Genomic DNA, 27,878 nt, shown 5'->3' on the forward strand with positions numbered 1-27,878 from the left:
TCAATATATGCTATAGTTTGTGACTCGATGGTGGTTTAGTTAGCTATAACTAAAATTAAAAGTACTTTTAGTACGACAAATATGTATTAGTTAATTAAAACTATAACCAAAAGCAAATCTGCGTTATAACTAAAACTAAATCTATAACTAAAATACAGCAGAATATTTTACCAAAACCAAATCTAAAGAATTAAGAAAGATAACTAAAACTATAACTAAAACTAAAAGATTTTCTTATGTACAATTAAAACTACCACTAAAACTAAAACATTGTTAGAAATGTTACTAAAACTATAACTAAAAGATTTTCACATTTAAAACTAAAGCTATAACTAAAACTAAAATAACACAGAGAATGTAATCATAACTAAATCAATAATTAAAAGGAATTAAGAAACTTTACTATAACTATAACTAAAATTATTGACAAAACTGACTATAACTATAACTATAACTAAAACCAAAAGTCCTTCAACAATACTACAAACACATCTGGCCATTTGGAGAAGACATCTATAGGAACTAAAACCAGCCAGTTCTTCCACTCAGTGTGATTAATGTGTAGATACACTCCTATGGAGCATGTGGTACCAACCAGTGGTACGGCTGGTGGGGTTGAAGCTGTTAAAGAACATTGGTTGCACTTCTGTGAATGCTATCCCTGGGTATCCCACACGGACCTGTTAAAAGGTTAAAGCGTGGGAGTCAGAAACATGTAACTAAAATGTGAAGAATGCAGAAAAATCCTAGATCCAGTGGTGACTTGATTCTCCCCAGCAACATGCAGTCTAGGCAAGTGCCAAAGGAACCATAGCAGCTGGGATCTTTTCTGCATTCAACTTGTACTTAAAGATTGATTTCTTGCCAGCAAATGGTTTTATTTTGTGAATGCTATCCCATGCCAGGTCCTTGCCAGCTGCGTTACCAGTGCAATTATTACTTGGTTCAGGAAATTTGGCTAGCACAAGATAACTTCATAAATTCCTCTGTCAAATCTGTGGTATGTCCAGTAGATAAACTGTCAATAGGCAGCCATTCTGTATCACCTAAAATATGAAAAAGTCCATGCTACAAATCAGCATTAGTGTGTACTTGTAGGGTACAAAGGATCACCACATACTGTCTCCATTGTGACTAGTGCAGTTAGTGTACAAAATATCTTTGCTAAGGCAAGCCACTTTAAATTGCTCATGATCCATTACTGAAGACTAAAGACTTCCCCTTGTTCCATCAGTCATTCATCTATCCCTTCATCTCTCAACAACCTGACATTGAATGCCACTAGGTATGGGTGAACATTTCACGCACTCATACCAATCTATTGTTTCCAAGCATTCCATAAACTTGCTTACTCTCTTATATCAGTTTCTGACTTGCTCCTATCATCTTCATCATCAACATAGCCTGAAACATCTGTGGTTTTGAAGTTCAAACTGGTAAGGTTTAATCTCAGTATTCACACTGCTCTCAACCATTATCAATGCAACAATACGCACACCGAGATCCAGTAATGTATAACCACAAATTAACATGGTGGCAGGCATGCACAACTTTTCATTGCTCTCCACACTGGAATGTAGTACAGCTTTTCACATGCATTCCAAATCAATTTTTTTTAAAACGACTGCAGTACCCCTTTCACTTTTCGGGACAATTTACATTTTGAGATATCTGACCACATAGACTTGCTGGCTGTATACAAGAGTTGGTTGATATAAGCAAATGTCATAAACAGCTTTCCAGGTCTGGTCCACACCCTTTTATATAACTGACACCTCAATACCTTGGTTGGCTTCCTACTAGAAGTGTGACCATGGCTCTCAGCTTTAACTGTGTCCAGAAAACTGGTGTGCACCACTGTAACTGTAGCATCTGACACTACACATAAACACCAACAGGCAATCATGCTCCTAGTACAGTGAAACCTCGTTAATAGGGCCACCTATGGGACCCATGATAAGTGGCCCTATTACCGAAAACCTCATTAATGTGGCCATAAAACAAAGTGGCCTTATTATTGAGGTTTTCAACAAACCTATTACAACATATTCAACAAACCAGCCCCTGCCTAGCTGTAACAGCAATTTTACAATTAATCTAAACACACTATGTAGAGTTCATCACAGAGAAAGGTTGGAATATACACTGTACCAATTAATTCTGCATTACTTGAGACATAATGGTTAGAAAAGTATACTGCCAGAATAATGGTTACAGCTTTCAGTAGTGAAAATATGCCTTTAAGAGTAGCAACTTTTGCAGTGATACCTTGACTGCCTCCTCATTTTGGCCTCTTTACTAAGGGAAAATTGTATTAGTTTTACCAGTTTGGCCACGTAGCATGTGGCCACTGGCCTTAATATAATGAGGTGGCCCTATTAACGAAAATTTAATACATGTAATATAATGGAAAATATATTTGGACTTGCTGGAGTTGGCCACTATAATGAGGTGGCCTCATTGCTGAGGTGGCCACTAAGTGAGGTTTCACTCTAGTAACATACAGTATCCTTTATACAGCAGTAGCTGTTTGCTCTTCTAAAGCCTATTTTTATACAGGATTATTGCCTGATCATTTGATGCTCTTGGACTGCATCACATTGTCTGGCAAACATTTTCACTTTGTGTAGAGTCAAATTGGCATCCATTTTATTTTTTTAAAGATGTAATCGAATGTGCATGCTCATTCTATGATGTCCTTCATGACTTGAAACTACAGAGCAATAACTCTGTTGTTGCTCTTCATGTGACACTGCTGAAGATTTTTGTACAGTTTAGAACGTCTTCAGCCTCTTCCCCCATCTAATAAGATTGTATTCTATAGAAAGTCTGGATTTAGCATTGGATAAGAAAACGGGAAAGACAAAGATTTCAAGTGGAGATAGGCTGTCATGATGTAATATTAAACACTGGCTAACAATCATTCACACTGTGCTACCAGAGCTAGTATACAACTATGTACAAAGCCTAACTAATGTGTATACATCACCTGTGCAGTTACGCACATACTAGTGTCTCACCATGTATATGGGAAACACAAGTGAATAAATGCGTGGGAACACATAGTTTAATGCATGCGCAATTGTTGTGGAATTATATGAGTCACATTTTATCCTGGTCAGATCTGCTCTACAGATTTTCCGGGTCTGACCCGGGTTGGATTACATGTGAAATTGATTGGTTGGATGATGTGGAAGTGTATTATTGTGTCATAGTCTACTCCTGTGCAGCCTGGCTTCTTTCATGAGCCATGCCTACTTATCATAATTACTGTCTGTAGCCATTTGTGCAGCCATGCCCATTTACCAGTAGTATTGCAGTCTGTATGCGTGAATACATGTCTGTTGTCTGCAGGCTTACATGGAGCTAAGCCTACTAATCAATTGTTATTGTACAAGACATAGTCTAATCTTGTGGTATGCCCAAAGGTAGGCCAGTTGCCTTTGTGAGCCATGCCCACTTTAATTGAGAATGTGTGATACTGTGTGTAAGGGGTAGTTGGAAAAGGCGGATACGGTTGGACACGGACGCGGACATTTTCAAAAAGCACTTTTACATTTATGCAGTATATGCTTTTACATTTATGTAAGTTATTTTTCATACCTAATGCTGTTTTTACAGCAGTCTTCGCTTCGAGACCCAGGCGTCGATCCTTTCATAGCACTTATCCATTTATAAGCGCACGTGCGAAGGACTAGACCAGCACTCCACAGCATGCCAAAGACCATAATGGTGTTGTACACATGTTCTAAAGTCTAATACAGAGTTATATAGTTGTAGAGATTAGCTTGTATGCCCCATGCAACTTAGCTTAGCAGGCCAAATCCACAATCTTACGCCTTTTAGTATAAGGCGCAGGCGCTTATACCAGTATAAGGCGTAGGCGCTTGTACCAAGTGTTGAGGATTTCAAGGACCTGGCCTACGAGATTAAGTTGGGACATGCTAAATTAATCTCTGTGACTCTGAATTAGATTTCTAGAGCACGTATACAACGCTATAATGGTCTTTAGAGTGCTAGTCTATCCTTCGCAAGTGCGCTTATAAATGGATAAGCGCTATGAAAAGATCGACGCCTGGGTCTGGAGGCGAAGACTACTGTAAAAACAGCGTTAGGTATGAAAAATAACTGTTATATAAATGTAAAAGACCCTTTTGAAAATGTCTGCGTCCGTGTCCGCGTCCGTGTCCGACCGTATCCGCCTTTTCCAACTACCCGTGTGTAAGCATATGTGGAGCCATGCTAATTTATCAGTGTAAGTTTGTAGGTATGCACAAAAGCCACACCCCCACTTATAGGAGAAGTATCTTACTGTCTGCAAACTAATGTGGAACCACAGCTATTGACTGATTGTTAATTGACTGAATTCTTACCTGCTTAGTTTTCATATAGCTACCCTTGTACTTAGGCTAGTTGAGCATCCAAAATGTATCTCTTGGCACACACCTCAGTTATAATTAATACAGGTCACAGATCTCACACTGCTTTCCAGGTCAGCGGGTCGTCTGGGTCAGCAGTAGTGACCCAGTTTCAATGCTGTTACACTGGGACAAAAAAGTTTGAGATTTTTCTTACCCAAAACTTATCAGTGTATAGTGTAATTTCAGTACAACACTTCTAGATAATATTTATACTGAATACATTACAATAATAGGTGCGTACCTGCAAATTAACATCTGTGACATTAGGAGATCCTAAAACATCAATGCAAACATATAGCATAAACATAATAACAGTAGGAGTAGAATAGCTTATTTATTGACATGATTGTGAAGCTGAGGACAAGTGTCAATAACTAAAATGTTCTATATAGTAACTTAAATACTTCTATTCCATAAAGGGTTTCAGACTCTGTAAATGAAACCAGTTTATATTTTTAAGTGTCTGTTTTAATACTCTTCCATTAAGCTGTTACAGCCCCTATAAACTTTCTGAATTATATATGGTTGCAGTAAAAATATAAATAAATAGAAATGCCAATCACTAGTATATGTACCTTATAGACAATACTTCTACTTTTTTTTACCATTGTCAGGCATGTATTATTGTGCTATATCACTTACCTTGTTATATAGTAAACAGTTTTATCCCAGTGAAGCCATACTTCAAAGAATTTACTGGACTATATTGCATGGTAGTTATTGCTAAATGTGCTATGATGGCAGTCAGCATGCAAGCTGAATATGAAGCCATATACAACAAAGTGCCCACAGTGTATAAGCCAATTATATGAATTCATAGAATATCTTAGTTATTAACACCCAGCCCTGGAGTCATGTCAGTAACTAAGATATTCTACTCCTGTTATGGTATAACTATAATTAAACACACACACACGTGCGCGCGCACGCACGCACGCACACACACATATCATAAAGATTTACTATGTTATTAAACAGTAGTCAGCATTAGCTATTGGCATTTACGAGCTGAATTTCTGCAGAATATTTTATTATTGTAGTTTTCTGGTTGTCAACATACAAAGAGCATAGCAAAGTCTAATTCCACACTGGCATAAAACATGCAAGTTTTATTTCCATGCTAAGGTGTTTTCACATATGCATGTAGAAGAAAATATCAACCAGAAACCAGCCTTAATACCTCTATGGAGCCTGGCAATAATTGTTTAGGTATCATCAGGCTGGCGTATGTCTTCAGTGCAAACTGAAATGCTTCTGATACATTTCCTTTGATACAGTGTTACAGAAATTCACTAACGGTGAATTAAGTTATGAACAAGTGTAAGGATATATTAAACATTTTAGCTATATCTAAACTAAAACAGCCAAGCTGTAAAAAGAGTGCGGCCCCCAAAAAGGCAAGGATGAAAAAGATGTGAAATCCAAGGTGGCAGCCAAGAAATGGCTGTGATCGTAGGTTAATGGCAAAAATTTTAATTACGACAATTCAGGTGAATTTGCGTTGCCTCCTCCACTAGGATTCGGCACCAAATTCAACTGAATTGTCGTAATTAAAATTTTTGCCATTAACCTACCATCACAGCCATTTCTTGGCCGCACCTTGGATTTCACATCTTTTTCATCCTGGCCTTTTGGGGGGCCGCACTCTTTTTTTACAGCTTGGCTGTTTTGGTTTAGATATCACTTCTTTTTGTATTGCAAGCCACAAAGCCGGCCGTTAACTGGCTTTGGTACTTCCTTCTAACTTGTTTTTTTTCTTTTCTGCAGGAATTGTGGAACAAAGGAAGAAATGTTGTGTACAGTTTTTTTTGTCTGGTTAAAAATATTTGTATATTTAACAATGAGAGATAATCATACTGTAGGTAATAAGGTGACTTCTTATAACTTAACTGTAGCTGAAACTCCCATTGTTTGTAGCTGAACTCTTTTCAGAGTGACTTGTTTCTAGCTGAACTCTCTACATGGTGATTTGTTTCCAACACATATTTCTACAGGATGATTTGTTTGTAGCTGATCCCTATAAGGTATCTTGTATCTAGCTGATATTTCTACAGGGTGACTTGTTTGTAGCTGATCTCTCTACAGGGTGACTTGTTTGTAGCTGAATTTTCAACTTAATGGTTTCTTTGTAGCTGAATTCTCTACAAGATAACTTCTTCTAGCTGATCTTTCTACAGGGTGACTTGTTTGTAGTCGAACTCTCTACATGATGGCTTCTTTGTAGTTGAATTCTCTACAAGGTAACTTCTTCTAGCTGATCTCTCTACAGGGTGACTTGTTTGTAGTCAAACTTTCTACATGATGGTTTCTTTGTAGCTGAACTCTCTACAAGGTCACTTCTTCTAGCTAATATTTCTACAGGCGATTTATTTGTAGCTGAATTCTCTACAGGGTGATTTGTTTGCAGCTGAACTCTCTACATGGTGGTTTCTTTGTAGCTGAACTCTCTACGAGGTGACTTCTTATAGAGCTGAACTATCTACACAGTGCAGATCTTTTCGTAGCTGAACTCTCTACAGAGTGATTTGTTTGTAGCTAAACTCTCTACAGGATGGTTTCTTTTTAGCTAATCTCTCTACAAGGTGACTTGTTTATAGCTGAACTCTCTACGAGGTGATTTGTTTGCAGCTGAACTCTCTACAGGATGGTTTTTGTAGCTGAACTCTCTACAAGGTGACTTCTTCTAGCTGATCTCTCTACAGGGCGATTTGTTTGTAGCTGAATTCTCTACAGGGTGATTTGTTTGCAGCTGAACTCTCTACATGATGGTTTCTTTGTAGCCAAACTCTATGCAGGGTGATGAAGTTGTAGCTGAACTTTCTACAGGGTGATTTGTTTGTAGCTGAACCCTCTACAGGATGGTTTCTTTGTAACTGAACTCTCTGCAAGGTGATTTCTTCTAGCTGATCTCTCTACAATGTAACTTCTTGTAGCTGATCTCTCTACTGGGTGACTCGTGTCTAATTGTACACTCTACAAGGTGATTTGCTTGCAGCTGAATACTCTACAGGGTGATATTTTGTAGCCAAACTCTCTGCAGGGTGATTTGTTTGTAGCTGAACTCTCTACAGGATGGTTTCTTTGTAGCTGATGTTGCTACAGGTGACTTGTTTCTGGCTGATCTCTCTACAGGATGGTTTCTTTGTAGCTGAACTCTCTACAGGGTGATTTTTTTTTCTAGCTGAACTCTCTCTAGGGTGATTAGTTCATAGCTGAACCCTCTACAAGGTCTATCTGATCTCTCTACAGTGCGATTTGTTTGTAGCTGAATTCTCTACAAGGTGACATTTTCTAGCTGAGCTCTCTCTTTTTCTAGCTGATCTCTCTACAGAGTAACTTGTTAGTAAAGCTGAAGTCTTTACATGGTGGATTTTGGTTGTTAAACTCTCTGCATGAAGACTTGTTTGTAGCAGAACTTCTACAGAGTGAATTGTTTGTAGCTGAACTCTCTACAGGATGCATGACTTGTTTATAGCTCAACTCTCTTCAGTGTGACTTGTAATGTTCTGAATCACTACAGCAATATATTTGTAGCTGAACTCTCTATAGGGTGACTTGCTTCTTGCTGAACTGTCTATAAGATTAACTGTTTGCAGCTGAACTCCCTACAGAATAACTTGTAATGCAATAGAATTCTATAATGGAGTAAATAAATTAGCTGAATGCTATATTAGGGTGACTGTCCTATTAGAGTATCTCGAATTCGCATTTGCTACATGGAGTTGGCTTTCAAATCATAACTCAGTGGTTTGTACTCTGATTCTTCTGTACTACTGCAAGGACTTTCTATGAAGATTATTCCAGCTATGCACCGATTTTCAGCTCATTGCTCTAAGCGGTTTGCCTAGTAGGCGTAAAAACTAATACTGTTTTATTCATAAAAATCGATTGTGTAATTGTGACACAGGTTGGGTTTTATGTCATATCTCCATGGTCTTCATCTCGATTCCTTTCAAACCACCAAAAGGCACTCCTACGATGGCTACTCCATCTACATAGCAATTTTCAACTAATTCCATGAAATGGTTTACCCTTTAGGCTTGACAACAAATCGATCTTGTTTTACGTGAATAATTGGTCATAACTCCCGTACCATTCATTGGATTTGCACCAAATTTGATGCTAGGATTCACCTTTGGACTCCCTTTCTGTGTGCCAAAGTTCAAGGCGATCGGAGTATGCGTTTGTGTTTCATAGCAATTTTTGCAAGTGTGCGAAACACGAAGAAGAAAAAAAAACGAAGAAAACAAAATCGAAACTTTGGCAGCTTGTATCTCGGAAATGGCTGGAGTGATTTCCTTCAAATTTGGTATGTAGACTCCCCTGGCTGGCGGGCAACTCTGTAGCAAATTTGGTCCCAATCGGATAAGGGATCACCGAGATACAAAAGTGTGAAGATGACGTTTTCTTTCTTCCTGTCAATATATTCACGGTGTGGCGCGCTGGCTTCTTGGGCCGCACGACACACTACCATGTGTCTTGATATGTAGTATATCATTACAACAGAATGCTTAAACAAGAGGATCATCACCATTCACTGTGGCTAAAGAAGGGATTAAATTTTAACTTCATGAAGGTGATGAATAATCCCTATTAGCATAATTTTTCCTCACTTTTGATATGTGTTTCAAAACATAAAATTGAGAATACCATGTGCTGGATATGTATCTGCAGCGTGATACTAACTACGCCAAACACCATTGTGTTTTGCAAGCTTGCTAATTACACTTACATTAAAATTGAATGTTTGAGCATTAATCATGCCTTGCACTATTTGTGTACTTATGTAATGTAAATGAACTTCTGCTATTAAGTGCTTTGAAATGGAGATGTTCGTATCGTTTCAACACCATGCTTGAGCACATACAGCTACAGAAAGTCCCCATGCAGAAAGCATAAAACTATAACCAAGAGTATATAATGACGAATAAGTTATTTGATAAAGTTTAGCTAGTCAGTAGCAGGATTATTAACCCATATATTAACCATCTAGCTTATGGGCATAGTGCTCAATGCAGTGTACAATATTAGGAAAAAATTATTGCTCGGACAGAATGGCCAATCAAAAGTAAATTTGATTGGCCATTTCTGAAATTGCATGGCCATAAGATAGAAGTGTACTATCCTGGTGTGCAAAGCACACTCCCGCAGTGCAAAGCATGAGCTTTCTAGGGAGTCTGGGCCCCCCCAGGAAATTTTTGAAAAAGGATAACACTGAGATTGAATCTGAGACCACTTTCAGCTACTTATCACTCAACTTTTATGCACTTACATTTTACAGAGAATCAATTGTGTTTATTAGTAATACATGTACAAAATTTTTATTACTGCATACATATTTTACAAAAATATATATACATATGAATCAATGTATATAATTATTCAAGTGTACAGCCAGTTTGTAGACTTAGCTGGGCTAAATTCTTTGTTAAAGTGGTGTTGAGTCAACACAGATTGAATTATAACTATCCAACTAGCTATTTCTCTTGTGAATTGCAATAGATCAAAACTTACTCTCGAACCTGCCGCATGTGCAGAACAACTTTTATCACCTGCCTTTCATTCCACTCTCTCCAGCCAGAGCATTCTCTACACATTCTAACCATGAAATGGCCATCTTATACTTAATACCATACCTCCACTTCGCAAATATCGCTTTCTTTTCTTCTCCTGGAAAGCACCATTTGTGTAGTCAGTGTAGTGATCGCTTCTTCCAGCATCGACTGTAACCCACAATCGGGTAAACACAAGGTGCAGTGCTCTAGCTTACACATGCGCATCGAGTCGATGCTTCGACGAGATCAAGACTTCATGCAGAGATTAAATAGCTTTGGTAACGAAATGTAACAATACGATAATAATAATAACTATAATAATGCATGTTATGAAGACTAATAATAAAGAATTACAGTTGTGAAACTTTGATCGGCAGAAATGGCCGACCAAAGGCTACATTGATCGGTCAACAGCATCACTTGGTCGGAAAATGGCCGATGGCCGACTGTTATATTGTACTCTGTCAATGGATTTTCACTATTTCACCCATTGTGTTTAATGTATTCCACTGTAATTAAGCTTGCACTATGATATGGGATTCTTGCAGGTCCAGTCACATTTACACAGGGTTGCTTTCTTAAAAACAGTGCCACAAACATGCATTTGGATTGCCATGATGAGGAAAGCTACATCTTCTTCACAGCATGGTACAGCCAATTGTCTACTTTGTTAGTTTAAAAAGAATCCAAGACTGTTTGCTATCTGGCAGAGGGCATAGCTAGATATTTAGCTCACTTTCAAGGAGTTCAAACCAGGGAGCTTGGGTTCAAAGGATTTCTAAGGTTGTACATAGCTAATTGCATTAATGCACCACCAAGTATCACCAATGTATTCATTCCAAGGTTTACACTGCCACAAAAGGTCAACATTGATGCGCACACATATTGGCAGCAAAAAGGTTAAAGTGTGCTAAAATCCATAATTTTCATGCAAATAGTGAACATCCATGAATTATATTTTAATGACTGAGTGAACATCCAGATGTATTGCTATGCTATAAGGAAGATCTAGCACCTCTTGTTGGTGCCAGAGCAGCTCAAAAGTATTTCCATGGTGCCACTTTGTAGAAAGTGACCCCATACAAACTATGCAGCTAGAAGTTTACCCATTACTATGTATGTTTGCTGAGTACACCAACGCCAAGAACTTTGGGCCACTCCTTGGAGCTACATTGTTACTGTAAATTATGCAAAGCACAAAAATAATATGTCGAACTTAGTTCAAATATCAGCACAGCAAGCTAAACATCTAATAATTTATTAAAAAATTTTTTTTGCTGGGGGACCCTAGCATGGTTCACTACCAATGTTGTAGTTGTTAGACTGTAGTACACTTGGAAGCCATATGATATGACACCTTTTAAGGATTTTTCTTGTGTGGTACGTAACTAAACCTCCATAAATAGCTACATAAATAAATTGACTTGCGTTCCTCAACCACACCGAACAGTTCCTTGTTAGAAATGTCTTTAGCTATACACTTTAGCTAGCAACAACTTTTATTCTGTGAATGCTATCTCTCTAGGGACTTCTGAGAAGGCTTAAAGCCTCTGATTACAGGGAGTCATGAGGGATATAGTATCATGTGTTTATATGTGCATGTAAACCAATTACTGTGTGACAATTATTAACTGTAACATGGTTTCAGAAGTAAAGTATAGTAAGACAAATGATCTAAGATGGTGAATTGTCCGACTTCCTCTCCTGATGCGATGGTCTGCATGGGAAATGTGGTGGCGAATTGGAGGGTAGTTAATGATAGATAGTTCAGTAGCTATAGCAACTTTACTACTGCTACTGAACTATCTGGCAAAAACGAAGAATTACACATTGAAGACCATCATGAGTGCCAGGCTGCCAAAAAATTCTGTCACACCTAGACCTCAATGACACAGACAAGAAGAAACCCAGCAAAGTTATTGAGAAGTTTCAGTCAGAAGTGTCGGAGAGTGATGATGAAATCATTGCTGTTGAACATGTGGGAGCAGTCAAGCATAAATGTAAAGGACAGTTCTTTGTACCATTGAGTTTTGGCCATGAACTAGGGCGCACAACTATAGACTGTCAGTTGGACACCAGAGCTACATGCAATGTGATAAATCTAGCAATCCTACATACAAAAATCCACCTCTGCAACCAGAAACCTCATAGTTGAAATGCTATGACAATTCAATCATTAAAAAAAGACATACGGTAAGCGTACTAAATTTTATGAGTAAAATTTTTGCGCTTTGCCAAAAAGACAGGTTTGCATGTGTATTAAATTTTGTAGGTATAATGTTCGTGGCTTAATCTCGACGAGCCAGTTTATTTTCTTGAGGAGCCGTGTAGGAGCAAAATTTGTGCTTTGAGGTCGCGTTAAGGTTTACAGCTTTGGCTACTCCATTATGCTGGCATACTTATCTGGGACTAAGCATACCATTTTGTGGAAGAGTGCCAGTGCGATCGTGAAGCCAGCTTATAGCACCTTATTCAACGGGCACGAGAACAGAACCTGAAGCCCAACAAGAAAAAGTTCAAACTGTGTCTTTCAGAAGTCTCTTATATGAGACACCAGTTGATCAAAGATGGTGATCCAGCCAAGGTCAAAGTAATTATTGATATGTCTAGACCAGACAGCAAGAAGGTAATGGAGAGCTCTTTCTAGGTTGCTTGCAGTATCTGTCTCATTCTTTACCACAACTAGCAGAAGTAGTAGTTCTTCAAAATTAATAGTCTGTTGCCTTTGTCTCACACTCACTAATGAAAGCAGAACAAATTATGCATAAATAAAGAAAGAATGCCTTGTCATTGTGTTTCTGTTTGAACGCTATAATCAACATACGTATTCATGGCCAGGAACAGACAGCAGTACTTATGGATCATAGACTATTAGTGCTCATTTTCAACAAGCCAATATATAATATGCCAAAATGACTGCAGCGAATGCTCCTAATACACACTGAATGTTCAGTATTGTCCTGGAAAGAAAATGTACATTGCAGACATGCTCAGTCGTGTCACCTACACATAAAGCAGAGTACCAATATATATCAAGAAGCCAAACTATACAAAGAAATTGAAGAAATACATCCAACCATGCATGTGAGAATGGGCTAGCGAGCCTCGGATAACACACTCAGTAAAGTTATTTACCAAAGATGGCCGGAACTTAAGCAGAAAGTGCCAGTCTGAGACTTCATTAGAGCCTTTTGGCCATACAGAGATGAGCTGGTAGTGGATAGCAACATTGTCTTCAAAGGAACAAAAGTGGTAGTCCCGAAAAGTATGCCTACCCTCATGCTACAAAGGATTCACTCTAGTCATCAAGGGCCAGAAGCTTGTGCTCTAGATATGCAAGGGATGGGATTGCAAATGAAATCTGTCATTTAGCCAGGCAATGCTCCACTTGTAATGAGTACACAGCAAAACAACAAAAAGAACCATTGTTGTCACCAGAAGCTCCAACTACACCATGGGCTATTGTAGCACAAGACCTGTTTATGTTTGCAGGGAAGCACATCTCATCACTGTTGACTATCATAGTGACTTTTGAAAATTGGATCTCACAGCCAAAATAACAGCAAAGCAGAATCAGCAGTGAAGATTGCCAAAAGCATGCTAAAAAGGTGACTCAGGGCAACATAGACATAAACCTGGCGGTACTGTCATGGTGTAATACACCAACAGAAGGATGACACTACAGCCCAGGTCAGTGCAAAATTTACACTCAAGAAGAACGCATATACAGCTAGCTACCTCGACCCAACTGTTAAAACCAAAAGTAGCAAGTGGAGTGGTGGATGAAATTCAACACTGAAGCCAAATAGCTAAACAACATACATCAGGGTCAGTGGGAAAAGGTCACAGTCATAAAGTTAACACCTGATCTTATCTAGCCAAAGCTGCCAATGGACGAATCTGCAGACAAACTGAAAACATTATGCCAAGTCAACGAAGCATCAATAGCCACTTCAATCATGACAGAAAATGGTGCTGGGGGACAAACGGACAATACCATACCAAGCTGAGAATCAGTCTAGTCAAGCTCAGCACCAGTCTCTACAGCTACAGACATTCTTCATATAGTTTATTTATGGGACTGCTAGATTAGTAGTTTTGTTGATTATACAAAGATTTTGTAATTTTTCTGTAGTTGTAAAGGGAGCATATAATGCAGAACTGTTATTTGTTATCTGAAGGACGGGAGATGTTAGGGATATGTAATAGTTGTAACACAGACATTCAGGCTTTGCCTGATATGTATGCACTCTGCCCTCGGGCATACATATTAGGCAAAGCCCGAATGCCCCGTGTTACAGCTAATATGTAACACTTATCAGGCTGATAACCTGTACAGGGCGATCAATCACCTAAGCCAGTATGAGTGCAGCCAATGGATGTACTATATATGCATACCTAAAATTTTCGATTATGGGTCAGCAGCTTCGGTTATGATGAACAGACATATTCTAGAGATATAACGGAGAATTTCAGTTATGCAAGTTTAAGGTTTTAATCAGTGCTAGTGAATTGTTTATGGAAAAAGTATGGAGTTCACTAAAGGCTTAGATGGGTAAGCTTGCTTGTAGAGTGGTTACTCCAAGCAGAGTGGTAGCTTCGTGATAAGGGCGTTCCCGCATTCGATAACATGCAGAAACTATCGGTGAATAAGCTATAGCACTAGTTCTCACCTTAGCCCACGTTTTTCAACTTGTAGGATGGCGAGGATAACAAAACATTCGCCGTCTGAGTAGTTCTCATGACAAAATCCGAGTCGTTCATCCTAATCAGGTGAGCATTAATCAATCCCCACAATCGATTTCGGCCTCAGCGTCTATATAATCACTGCCCAGTTGTAGCCTGGCCTACATTTCGTATGTAGCCCAGCTACATACAAAATTATGGCCCGGGTGGCTCTTTTGATCTGAGGTGTGAAAGTGTTACATAGTATGACATCATGTGTGTATATGTGCATGCATACCAATAGATCAGTTCATCGGAGGATCTTAAAAATGCAATTAGTGTTAATTACGTATGACATAACAACTGGATGCTGTGGATGCCCATAAAATGTATTGAACTCATTGGGAAAACGATGATAATCGATGGTTAAATCTAGTGGTGTGCGATATATCAAAAAAATATCGATATCATGATAATTTGTCAATATCGTTATCGTATCGATTTCTATACCACTTTATCAGATTTCAATATTATCGAAAAGTTTCGATAATTATCGAATTATCTAAGAATATTTCGATAAATCAACAGCATTTAGTGTGCGATTATGCAATCTCGCTAGAAATGAAGGTTGGTTCTGTACAATCTAGCCACTGTAAAAGCTTGTCTACCAGTTTTCTAGGCTTATTATTAGTTCTATGCAATATTTTTAGTGTGTAAATTGTATTTGAAGCATATTTATAAATATTGGCCACCCAAGCAATTACTCCACCCACACAATTAAAAATTATCGAAAATCGAATCGAAATTTCAATAATTATCGTATCAATATCGTATCGAAATGAAAATCCTGATATCGCACACCAATAGTTAAATCTCTGTTACTTACAAAGTATATGATATGTTCCAATTCTCTGTACATAGAATGAAACTGCATTATATTTCAGAAGGCTCTGTCTCACATATCAATGGTGTAAGGCCTGGTTTCCTAGAGTTACAGCTAGTTGGTCATTAAATAGAAAGGATACTAAGCACGTGCACACATGCGCATGGAATCCTTATAAAATTTGCCATGCTTTCACACCTTTGACCTTTTTCTAGCTCGCTAGTATTGGTTGTTTGTTGTTAATCGCTCTTCGTGATTTATATCTCTACGTTATTAGTGATGTCTGACGATACTTCTTCTATACTCGCCTTGATGCAGGAGTCGCTTCGATGAATGGAGAAGTTGTCTAGCGTATCCGCCAACGTGGAGAATTTGAAGAATCCCCAAATGGCGGCACAGCTGCCTGGGAATGAGAATCCTGGCCTGGTACACAGTACCCCACTGGCACAAAGTGCCACGCTGCCAGGAGGCTCCGGCGACTTTCTTAACACATGACTTACATGGTCTGAAAGAATGGAGCTCGAGTCGGAGGAGGAAAACCCCATCTCGTCTCAGAAACCAGTGGAGACTGCCAGTTACGACAAGATCTGCGTAACTCTGGTGCTGGAATCTACCGAGGAGTTCCTAAAGACTGCCTTCTCTCCAATGGAGAATAAGGATCGTCGGCAACTCTGGCATCAGTTCACTGTGCCGAATACGCCGTTTACCACCTCGCCCCACCTGGACAAGATGATTGCTGGTGAATGCTCAAAGAGCACTAAGGCCAATGACAGTCTTTTTTCTGACATCCAAGCACATTTCTTGGATGCTGTGGGACCCCTCACAGGAATACTAGAGGCAATCAATGGTGGCAAACAGCTTGCCATTGAAGATGTGGAGAGTGCGGTGAAGGCTGCCCTCACCCTTCTGGGGAATGCCTCTCACCAGTGCACATCAATACGGAGGCAGGGCGTTCTCCAAGACTACAACAAGGATTTGGCATCCTATGTTGCAGAGTCTGATGAGCTGTTCTCCTCATCAATGAAAACACTCCTCGGACCAGCCTTCCCAGAGAAAGCTGCAACTTATCTCCGTCAGATGAAGACGCTGAGGGACTCAAAGGCATCAAGTGTAGTACCAAGGCAGAAGCAACAGGGTTTTCAGAGGGCCCCCTCGCATTACCATCAGCGAGGGGGCAAGTCCTACAACCTCCAGAGATGCCACCAACCTTACTCCAGAGGCGGGAAAGGTCAGGGAGCATTACAGAAGACCAACAAATGACTAGAACTTCATGCACACACTCTTACATCATCAAAAGAATGTGTCAGCCATAGAATTACTCACCTTTTACGAAAAGGTTTCACAAAGCCACAGACAGCACAGCTGTCACTATGGGTGGCACAGAGGTTAAGTCACTTTCACAGCAATTGGAAAGTGTTGACTACAGACAAATGGGTTCTGGACTGTGTACAGGGTTTCTTAATCCCATTCACAAGTCCACCGGTTCAAGAACATCAGCCAAACCCTCCTATATACTCTGCAGAGCAAAGCTCACTGATTCTAGCAGAGGTGAACACGCTATTAGAAAAGGGGGCAATTACCCTATTAAAACATCCCTTAGACAACAAGGGTTTTTACTCAACCCTCTTCCTTGTCCACAAGAAAGGGGGCCAGATGAGGCCAGTCATAAACCTCAAGAAGCTGAACGAATGGGTGGTACCCCAGCACTTCAAAATGGAGGGCATGGGTACACTCAAGGAGCTACTGAGGGTGAACGATTGGATGGTGAAGGTGGACCTCAAAGATGCCTACTTCACAATTCCGATACACATGGACCATCAACCTTACCTGAGGTTTATAGTAGGACAAGAACATTACCAGTTCACGTGCCTACCTTTCGGTCTATCATGTGCACCATGGGCATTCATGAAAGTGATGAAGCCAGTGGCAATCTTTCTTCGTACCATGGGGGTGAGAATGATAGTCTACATAGACGACATTCTAGTGATGGCAGACACAGCAGCTCAGGTGAAGAGCCACCTGGAAGTGCTGATGTTCTTGTTGACAGGTCTTGGGTTTGTCATCAACGTTCCAAAGTCTGTAACCACTCCAACCCAGCAAATAGAGTTCCTGGGCCTGAAAGTAGACTCTACCTCACTACGGCTGAGCCTACCAGGAGAGAAACTCCATCACATAAGGATGGAGGTCACTCAGCACCTACAGAGGTCACAGGTGACAGCCCGACAGGTGGCTCAGCTGATAGGCAAGCTGCATGCGGCTTCACAGGCAGTCCTTCCTGCCCCTCTATTTTACCGGTCGCTACAAGCAGACCTACACAGGGCCCTGAACTACACCAACCAGAACTACAACACGGTACTGTCACTGTCAACTCAGGCCAGAGAGGAGCTAACCTGGTGGCAGGAGAAGCTCACTCACTGGAATGGCAAAGCCCTGCTGAGCAGACAGCAGACTATGATCATCACCTCAGATGCCTCTCTCCAGGGCTGGGGGGCAGTCTGCAATGGCACAAGGACAGGGGGTCTATGGGGCCAACCAGAGCAGGGGATGCACATAAACTGCCTAGAGCTCCTGGCTGCAACCCTGGCAGTGAAGAAATTCCTGAAGGGCCATTCAGGAATGTCAGTGCTATTGCAGCTGGACAACCAGACAGCTGTAGTGTACATCAATAACATGGGGGTACAGTGTCCTCCCAGCTGACGGACCTCGCCAAAGCCCTGTGGATGTGGACTCTGTCCAAAGACATCATCCTAGCTGCGAGTACATACCAGGGGTAGTGAATGTTGTGGCGGATGCCGAGTCCAGGTCAATGCAGGACAGAACAGACTGGAAACTTCACCCCAAGTTGTTCCAAGAGATCAACCAGAAGTGGAGACCACTGCACGTGGATCTATTTGCATCTCGCCTATCCATCCAACTACCTTGCTACTTCAGTTGGAGACCAGACCAATTGGCAGAGGCAACGGATGCATTCAACCAGAGATGGGAAACATTCAAAGGCTTTGCGAACCCTCCATGGTGCTTAGTAGGCAGAGTTCTGTCTCAAGTGCAGCAACAGCAAGCCCAGGTGATACTGGCGGTCCCAGTGTGGAAGGGCCAGCCGTGGTATCCTGTTCTGTTGGAAATGCTGTACGACTATCCACAGCAACTTCCTCGTACATTGAGCCTATTCCAACAGATATCCGACGCCAGTCGGATGGATCTGGTACCCCAGCTAGCTGTATGGCCTATCTCCGGCAGAAGTGAAGTTTGGAGGTGGAAACCTTTCAGAAGCAGCTAAAGAACTCCTACTCGCTTCCTGGAGAAGCAAAACATCTAAAGCCTATGACTCACACTTTAAGAAATGGCTGGGCTGGTGTACTGAACGGGGTCTCAATCCCGTTTCAGGACCCATTTCAGATGTAGCCAACTTCTTGGCTGATTTGCATGCACAGGGTTACCAAACAAGCTCTCTAAATGCTAACAGGTCTGCCATATCCAGTGTACATGACAGAGTGGATGATATGGATGTGGGCAAGCATCCACTTGTGGCCAGGGTCCTGAAAGGAGCCTTCCATGCCAGACCACCTCTCCCACGTTATACTACTACTTGGAATGTTCAAGTAGTGTTAGACTGCATCTCAAAGTGGGGCGACACTCATTCACTCTCCTTGAAGTTGCTGACATACAAACTGGTCATGCTGATGGCTTTAGTTAGGCCATCACGTTCGGCAGATCTAGCATCTCTAACCATAAGTAAGTGTCAATTCAAACCAGAGGGAGTTTCCTTTTTGCCCTCTGATCTGGCAAAGCAATCTAGACAGGGTAAGCCTTTAACTGATTTTTTTTTTTCTACCTTTCCTGGGAACAATGAACTGTGTCCAGTAGAGACTCTTCGTCACTACCAGACAGTAACATCTCCTTTGAGGAAGGAGTTTGATCAACTCTTTGTGGCCACAGTGAAACCACATAAACCAGTAGCACCTTGTACAATTTCCCGGTGGCTAAAGGAAGTGCTAAAACTATCAGGTATTGATGTTGGTATTTTTACAGCTCACTCTATGAGGAGTGCATCGGCATCAGCTGCTGCAGATTCTGGAATGACAACCAGTGACATCCTGAAGGCTGCAGACTGGAGCACAGAGTCAGTGTTCAGAAAATTCTATTATCGCCCTACCCGGGACCCTTCATATGGCTGGGCTGTGCTGTCATCAACAAGTAGTGAGACCTAAAATATTAAGTTTTTATGTGGGTGTGTGCTCATGCTTAACACATTTACTTGACTTCACCATGTTTTTTGAGCTACAAATAACACCATTGATATGTGAGACAGAGCCTTCTGAAATATAATTTCCAAATGGCTCAGATCACGAAGTGATTGCATGCTATTTGGGATTATATGAAGAAGGTGAAGTCGAGCATATCAATGGTCCCACCCACCCATGCCCTATTCTCACATACATCTGGCTCACTCTCAAAAGGCCAAAGGTGTGACAGCATGGCAAATTTTATAAGGATTCCTTGCGCATGTGCTTCGTATCCTTTCTATTTAATGACCAACTAGCTGTAACTCTAGGAAACCAGGCCTTACACCACTGATATGCTCGACTTCACCTTCTTCATATAATCCCAAATAGCATGCAATCACTTCGTGATCTGAGCCATTTGGAAATTAATTTCTCTTTCACTTCGTGGTGGTTGTCTGCTGTGAATACGGTAAAGGATGAGCAAGTTATAGAGCCACAAAGTTTAAGATTTGCTGAACAACGCTTTCCATGGCTGATAATCATGAGTTTGTACTTGAAAACCATTCAAAATTGATTGGCAAAGCTTTGCAGTAGAGTATTCCATGGATTGCATCAAAGATAAAGGCTATATAGCTACAATTGACAGACAAACAAGCAACCAACATGTTTAGCGAGTCAGCATACTCTATCCAAGTGATCCCAATGCTTGTTTTAGTGTTGTTATTCCATATTCACGTAAAGTACCTGCTTGCATGCTTCATCACTAGACGGCTCATAACACCCAGAAGCAGCAGACAACCACCATCAGGTATAAAAATTAATGTAGTTTTCCATGCTGTTTTGAAAACATTGATGTTGTCAGTTTCCCAATGGTTTCTGTACATTTTCATTGCTAACGACAGCATCCAGTATTGTGCAATAGCCAACACCAGAGCAATTAAAATACTTTCACAACTGGTCTATTGTTGTGTGACTATTATTAGAATCATTAAACATGTGGACCTAAAACAGGAGTTATGGTACGTTGTCGCAACGTCACCTTGCAATAGTGCAAGCAATTAAGAGTATTTAAGAAATTAAGACTCGCTAATTAAGGGGCTTTGCTTGTGAGCATTCATCCCAAATGAAACAGGATGAATACTTGCGAGCAAAATAGGTGCCACGCCCTTTAATTAGCAAATTTTTTTATCGCTTGCACTCTCATGAGACTACATTGCATTTTAGCGGTACTGTATTGTAACATGGAGATGGCATCAGCCAAAGCTACATTTCAGCTCTGCCTTGAAGAAACAAGCATACATTGTACAAGGGGGCGCCACATAGGTATGCACTGTAGGTAGATCTGCGACTGCGATCAAAGTCTTGACCCACCAAAATTTCACTGTGACCTCTGACTAAGAGCCTTTCCCCATCTTTGACTTAGCAACATACTTTTTGATTGTGGGTTTAAATTTTTTGCCGTGACCATTGACTTGGCACGGATTTAGTGGCCTTGACCCTTGACTTAAGAGTTTGACCGCGGCAGATCTACCTACATACAATGTGAGTGCCTGTGTGTCACCGGCACAAGGGGTACGACACCTCTCCAAATCACGTACGCCCTTCAGCTACCAAATCACAAATCTCGAGCGGTTTCGCCCACACAAATAATTAAAACTGCTTGAAAATTACTGTCGAAAACATATTTCTAAACAATACAAGCTCACAGTGATACAATAATCATGAACTACTGTCCTTCAGAACACAGTAATAACATCACAAATCACACTACGGCAATCACAAGTGAAGTTTCAAATCAATTTTCAAATCACAAATCCAAATCAGGTTTCAAATCACGAAATGATTTCAAATCACATACAGATTTGCGAAGGTGTCGAACCCCTTGCACCGGCATGCCTATCATTATACTATGGCAACATACCATAAACTACAAAACCGTTAAAATTAACTAGTTAGCTACCTCCAAATTTCAGTAGTGACGATAGTACAGCGAATCGTTTATCTCTGGCCTCAACGTGAAGGAGAGTAGTACCCGTCGAGCTACCTGCCAGAGGTTTATTAACAAACCACTGGAGGATTTCCCTGTCGAAACTCGTCAAGAAGAATTCAGTAACATGGTCAGTTCCACGCTGGCTCAGTACAAAATTGATCCACTGTTCCTCAGACATCATATTAGCGGGTGCTATATCGCTCATCATCCCCCTACCAGCAGATCCCGTATGGACCGCACATTGTTGCTGTTGTAGCACCTGCTCCAATTCCCGAGCCAAATAGGCCATCACAATCCACAAATAAAACGGCTAGTTCAGTTGTCAGTCTGATGCGGCAGAAACGAACTCGTGTGTAGTGGGGGCTATGGTAGAACCGCCTACATACCTTTATATATACATGATTTAATTGGTGAGGAATTTAGGGATGTAGTTCACAGACTGAAACGAGCCACGACCAATGGAATGCATGATAAGTAAGGTCATCATGATTATTGGAAATTTAAAATGGGAATTGCTGAAAAAAGCCACAAAACAAGAAGGGATCGCTGGGGTGGTAATGTAAACCACAATACCTATTTAGACTGTCATACATTTTGTTATATGCTTTGTCATTTGAAGTGGCAAGTCAAAATAGGGATTTGTGGTTTACATTACCACCCCAGCTATCCCTTCTTGTTTTGTGGCTTTTTTCAGCAATCCCTAAGTTCCCATTTTTTATTCATCTAGTTTACGTACTCTTTAGTAATCCAGTAATGGATCATGAACTGTCGTGAAGTGTAATTTTGCATTCTGAATAGTAACATCGTCAACATTTCAGTACACACATGTAACCAAGAGTTGATAATATATGACTGATCAAATTGCAATGTGCATACAGACTGAGTCTCCTAATATGAACAATTTACATTACTGGTGCCTTTAACAGGGGTGTAGCCAGCCAATATTTGATGGTTGGGCATAAGTCCGCATAACATCCAACTTTACACACACACACACAAGGAACATGCTCACCTCACTGACGTGAGACATTATCAAAGAAAAATATGAACAGTGTAGCACACAAGGCCTACAGCTACCTACGCTATAGTGTAAACAAATGCTGGCATGCAAACATTTACTAGCTATATGCTATTCTATTAAACTTGTAGGACAGGCATCCACCTATTATGCTGGCATTATGCTCAATGCTTTTAGGTACCTATTATGCTCAAAATTATGCCAGCATAATCGGCGAGTCCCTACCTTTTCCACACATTTTACATACCAGCAAACAAAATGGTGTAACACTTGACTCCTAATTACACTGATAAACTTGCTCTTAGTATCAAAATGCTGCTAGATACTAGTAGCTACTGTACACACATGGATAATTGCAGGCAATTATAAGGTAGCTATATGTTCAAAAACTTATGAAACCCCAAAGTTCAATTGCAAAATATGCATGGGTGAAATTTTGTGTGTGATTTGCAAATCCGGTCACAAATTATCTAGCTGTTGCATAACAACTGCACACACTGACAACATATGGTAAATTTTAATTTTAGTTCCTTCTTCCACACAGTACATTGTGGCTGCAATTGCTACACATACATTGCTTCCTATTGGATTCATGGTCCATTGATAGAATGAAAATTCAAAAATTAGGCCATTATTACATAATGCTAAGTTTTTCCTGGTTCAACCCCTATTTATTATGTAACTTCAAGTTTCATGTCAGATTTTATAATTATGATTGAGGTAACTATTAGGATAATACAGTGGACCCTCATTACCTGAACCCCAATCTCATGCAATGGCAAAGATGTTCAGATAAGTGAATTGTTCATATATCTGCATGAAGCTCATACATTTATATACAGAGCTACTCTGATATACACTTGTACTCAAAATACTCTAATAAAACAGTCATTTCCAATTTCGGATAAGCGAAACAAGAGTCGGATAACCGAGTGTCTACTGTATACCAAAACTAGTTCGTTGATATAGTTAGTAATTTCAGGCTATTTTGGATAGATAAAACACTGCACTGTTGTTAGCATCTGGAACCTTTACTTCCACACCCCCAGTTCCAGTGATCGCTTACCACATCAAAGCAGAAATCCTGCTTTCTTTGGGCCTGCAGTTTGCAGACCATGAACAGATATACATAAATACTTAATTATGTATAAGATATTTGCATATCAGTAAAGTACTAAGAAATGTGGTTAAGACTACATCAAAAATAAAATTAATTATGTATGAGAAACTACAACAAAATTAAATAGTGATGGGTGTTAATATGGAAAATAACATTCACTATAAACAAACATAACTACTAAATATTATATGTGTTATTCTAAGCTTTAAAATGTCCATACCCAGTCCAGGTAAGGAGCTCTAAATTAGGACACGCTATTTTATCTACACTACCCATATTCAACCAGTTTGCTAAACCATCACCAATGCTGACAATCAAAGGTGCAGTATATGACAATTGTGGAAGTGAAGTACTGGAGCTTTGCTGCAAAAAATATTCCTGCTGGCTTCTTTCCTTTGGAGTAATATCTCCGTTTTTATTTATCAACTTGCTACTGACATGTTCAGTGATATTCGAATCGTAAGAAACTGAATTCATTGTTGGGAATGATTCTGCACAAATACACTGATGTATTTCTGGTGGAAGTTTCAAAATTCTACGGACTTTTGCACAATGCATAGAATATCTTTGTAGAAAAATACCACACTCCGAGTCATACACTTCAATGTTTCCAGATGAAGTTCCAACATATAGTTGATTTTCATGGCCAAGCAGAGAAGTCACATTGTATCCTAAAGATGTAAATGCATGTATCAACCAATTGCATACTGAATACTGTTTTGCTTACACAAGAGTACCACAAACATATTAAAAGAACTTTAACTTGTTAAATTGAGTTAATGGAGGGAGATAAGTACTTGTGGTCGTAACATCACAGCTAGAAAGCATGGGAGAGTATATAAAGGCAATGCACCATGTATGTAGGATACCTGCATCACAGCGCTAGAGTATAGCATAGAACAGTAGGTATTAATTGGAAAGCATTATGAATGCATGCACAAAAAAAATACTGCATGTATCGTAAGGCAAGAAAATTTAGTGGTATTAAAATTTCGTGGATTGCTGAGATGTGGCAAAATTAGTAATTTCCATGGAACAAATTTTCATGGTTTAGACATCGATCTCCATACAACTTGTACATAGACTGCAAAATATTTAATTGTTGTACCTGCTAAATCCATGAAAATTTGTATTCCATGAAAACATCTTTCCCTACATATGGGTTGTATTCACCGTGTAGCCGGTGAAACAAAATCAGTCCCCTCCCAAACCCCACCCCATAGGACTAGGAGACTACAATGTGTAACATTTAACTGACATTTATTTAGTGTATGTACATCGTTGTATGCTTGCTTGCGCGCAACTACTGAAACCTGTGACTGTCAAAAGCATGTCAACAGCAGCTGTTACAAGCGGTAACAAGATTTTTCAACTGGTCCATAAATGAAATAAACGCCTGAGCTTTATTTAAACAAGGTAATACAATAATGTGGTAACAAGTTCTTATCACAACACTACACAAATTAATATCCACATATACAAGTACCTTCTTTTATTGTAATGTGGTTAATCTGAATTCTTGTGTCAGCATCCCAACACACTAGGTGAGGTCGTTGGTTGAAGGAGACCCACACATGTACCATGTTGTTTCCACTAACACTGCTAGTGAAGCAAAGACATACAATTAAGTAGCTGAATAGTGATAACTTCTCAACAGTGCAATGTAATGTGTCACTATCTTGGAAACCATCAGATGAAGATTCAAATATCACTATCTTCCTGTCACCCTGAGTAGCCCACACTTCAGTTCTTTCAGACAGATTTACAACACACATATGGATAACAGGATCATGTTGATCTAGTTTAATAACATCCATTACACGAAGACCATCCCTAATCTTATCATGAATAAACCACAGTTGTGATTCTCTCCATAGCACAATAACCACTTGCCATTCAGGAACATGAAGCAACTCAATGACAGACAGTTTAGTTTCCGGTAAAAAGCATGCTATGTTTTGCATAGTAGGAATATGAACTACGAATAGTTTATTGCCTTCAGTATATATCCACATGTATTGGCCTACATTTACAATGGTTTGTACTTTGACTGTCTTGATTGTAGTTGAATACCCCTAATAGTAAGAATTCAATAATCAACATACTGCGTAAAAAAGTGGCTAATTGTACACTTACACTATAGCCCACTCGACTGTCATTATATGAAAATATTTGTAATTGACTTGCACCTTTATTAGTTTTCTGTACCATCCATATTTGAAAATAATGCCTAGATTTCTTCATTTTAAAATCAAAAATACTTTCTTTTTGACCACTGTTCCCCATGTAGGGAGTTATTGACAAAAGCTGATCTACATCGGACGAGGATAGTACAGGAAAAGAAAGCAATGGATCATCTTCTGTGTAAGGTGTTATGGTGAATTTGACCTTGCTAACGTCCATGATGTCAACATCCAATGAATGGATATGATTGCAATCAACCTGACATTGACAAAGAGCAGTCATCTTCCCTTCTTCGAGATGGTACACAGCTCTTAAGGATTCAAACTCTGGAAGGTTACTCCATTCCACTACTTGAGATATTTTTGGTCGTTTGCTAGGATTGTGCTCCCAGCAAATATTCATAACTCTTTGAACAAGATATGGAGACCATATTCCCTGTACACAAATATGTATGTCACCAGAATGATAGATAGATACACAGCTCACTTTGACAGGCAGAGCAGGTCTCTTCCGTTTAGTTACATACATATTCAGGTTAGCATCAGGGTCAATTTTAAATGATTTCTCAAATGGCATTTTCAAGCTGATCAATTCATAAACAGTCATCCCATAGGAGAAGACATCAATCTATTTCACACAAATGACAATCACCTTAAGTTGTACGTATAGTAGACCCTTGGTTATCTGAACCCCAATGTGTCTCAGGCAGTGGTAAAAGTGTTTAGACAGGTTAATTGTTCAGGCAACTGAAGTCCATACATTTATATACAAAGCTTTGTTGAAGTACTCTGATAGAACATACACCTGTACTCAAATACTCTAATAGAACAGTCATTTCCAATTTTGGATAAACAAGGGTATGGATAAACGAGGGTCAGATAACTGAGGGTGTACTGTATATATGTAGCTACCTTGTCAGCCTGCAGAGAGTTTTTCCCAAGAAGCACCTCAGGAGCAATATATCCAGGTGTACCACTGACGTTACTGGTTCTGATTTCATATGCTGTGCTGGATACTCTGCTAATTCCATAATCAGTGATTTTCAACCACACATTTTGATTAACTTTGGAGAAGTTAGGTAGTGGAAATTTCCATACCAAAATATTATCCGATTTCAAATCAAAGTAAATTACATGTTTCTGATGCAAGAAGGCCAGTGCTGATGCTATCTGTATTAACAAAAATTGTAGATACTTAGTATACTATAATAACAGCAATGATACCTATCTTATGCATAGATATAATGTTACAATACAAAAGTCACTAGTTGTAGGCCATGCCAGTGCACACAATGGGAAAATCTCATATACTTTTACAAGTGCAATAAAAATTAGAGTTTTACAGTTGAGTAGGGATCATAGATATAAACAACAAGGCTGGGAGGTCAATACCCCTGCATGTAGTTATACTTGTGCACATTTAATTTCTACTACAGCCATATACAGCCTGTAAATTAATAGTATAGCCATGACTGAAGTAGGTCCACTAGTATAGTTCCATGCAGCTCCCTTGTTACATTGCTTTTTTTTCTATGATCATTCTTAAATGTAAAATTTTCCTCACACCTGTTTGCTTACGCTTTTGTAACATCATTAAAAATGACTGGTGAACCAACGCACACGGCATCAAAGGGAAGAATCAATCATATTGTAAAACATTTTGTATGCATGTTTCATATGTGTGTTAATCCTCAAACTGAGGCTGCACATTTTTGGAAAATAAAATAAATAAATAAATAAGAATGGCGTTATAAAAATTAATCGAGTGACTGAATGTACTGAATGTGAGAACCACATTGATTACTGAATAGTGATGCATA

The 27,878-nt window shown here is 39.6% G+C and overlaps 2 protein-coding genes across 7 annotated transcripts in view; both read right to left on the reverse strand.

Annotated features, from left to right (window-relative positions):
• Window positions 1–22,119, reverse strand: part of LOC136248997 (leucine-rich repeat serine/threonine-protein kinase 1-like) — a 44,369-nt gene extending 22,250 nt beyond the window's left edge. For all 3 annotated transcript variants that reach the window (XM_066040878.1, XM_066040879.1, XM_066040877.1), the window contains exons 1-2: window positions 21,708–22,119; window positions 4,663–4,694 (exon numbers count right to left, since the gene is read on the reverse strand). In XM_066040878.1, coding sequence (XP_065896950.1) covers window positions 4,663–4,694; window positions 21,708–22,026 — 351 coding nt within the window. In that variant the 5' untranslated portion in view covers window positions 22,027–22,119. The remainder of the gene's footprint in view (window positions 1–4,662; window positions 4,695–21,707) is intronic.
• Window positions 22,120–23,953: 1,834 nt separating this feature from the next.
• LOC136249006 (leucine-rich repeat serine/threonine-protein kinase 1-like) overlaps window positions 23,954–27,878 on the reverse strand; it is a 47,247-nt gene continuing 43,322 nt past the window's right edge. For all 4 annotated transcript variants that reach the window (XM_066040886.1, XM_066040885.1, XM_066040887.1 and 1 more), the window contains 5 exons: window positions 26,971–27,228; window positions 26,546–26,686; window positions 26,012–26,494; window positions 25,362–25,950; window positions 23,954–24,546 (listed from right to left, as the gene is read on the reverse strand). In XM_066040886.1, the coding sequence (XP_065896958.1) occupies window positions 24,074–24,546; window positions 25,362–25,950; window positions 26,012–26,494; window positions 26,546–26,686; window positions 26,971–27,228 (1,944 nt within the window). In that variant the 3' untranslated portion in view covers window positions 23,954–24,073. The remainder of the gene's footprint in view (window positions 24,547–25,361; window positions 25,951–26,011; window positions 26,495–26,545; window positions 26,687–26,970; window positions 27,229–27,878) is intronic.

This window comes from Dysidea avara, chromosome 3, assembly GCF_963678975.1.
Source record: "Dysidea avara chromosome 3, odDysAvar1.4, whole genome shotgun sequence".
NCBI lineage: Eukaryota > Metazoa > Porifera > Demospongiae > Dictyoceratida > Dysideidae > Dysidea > Dysidea avara.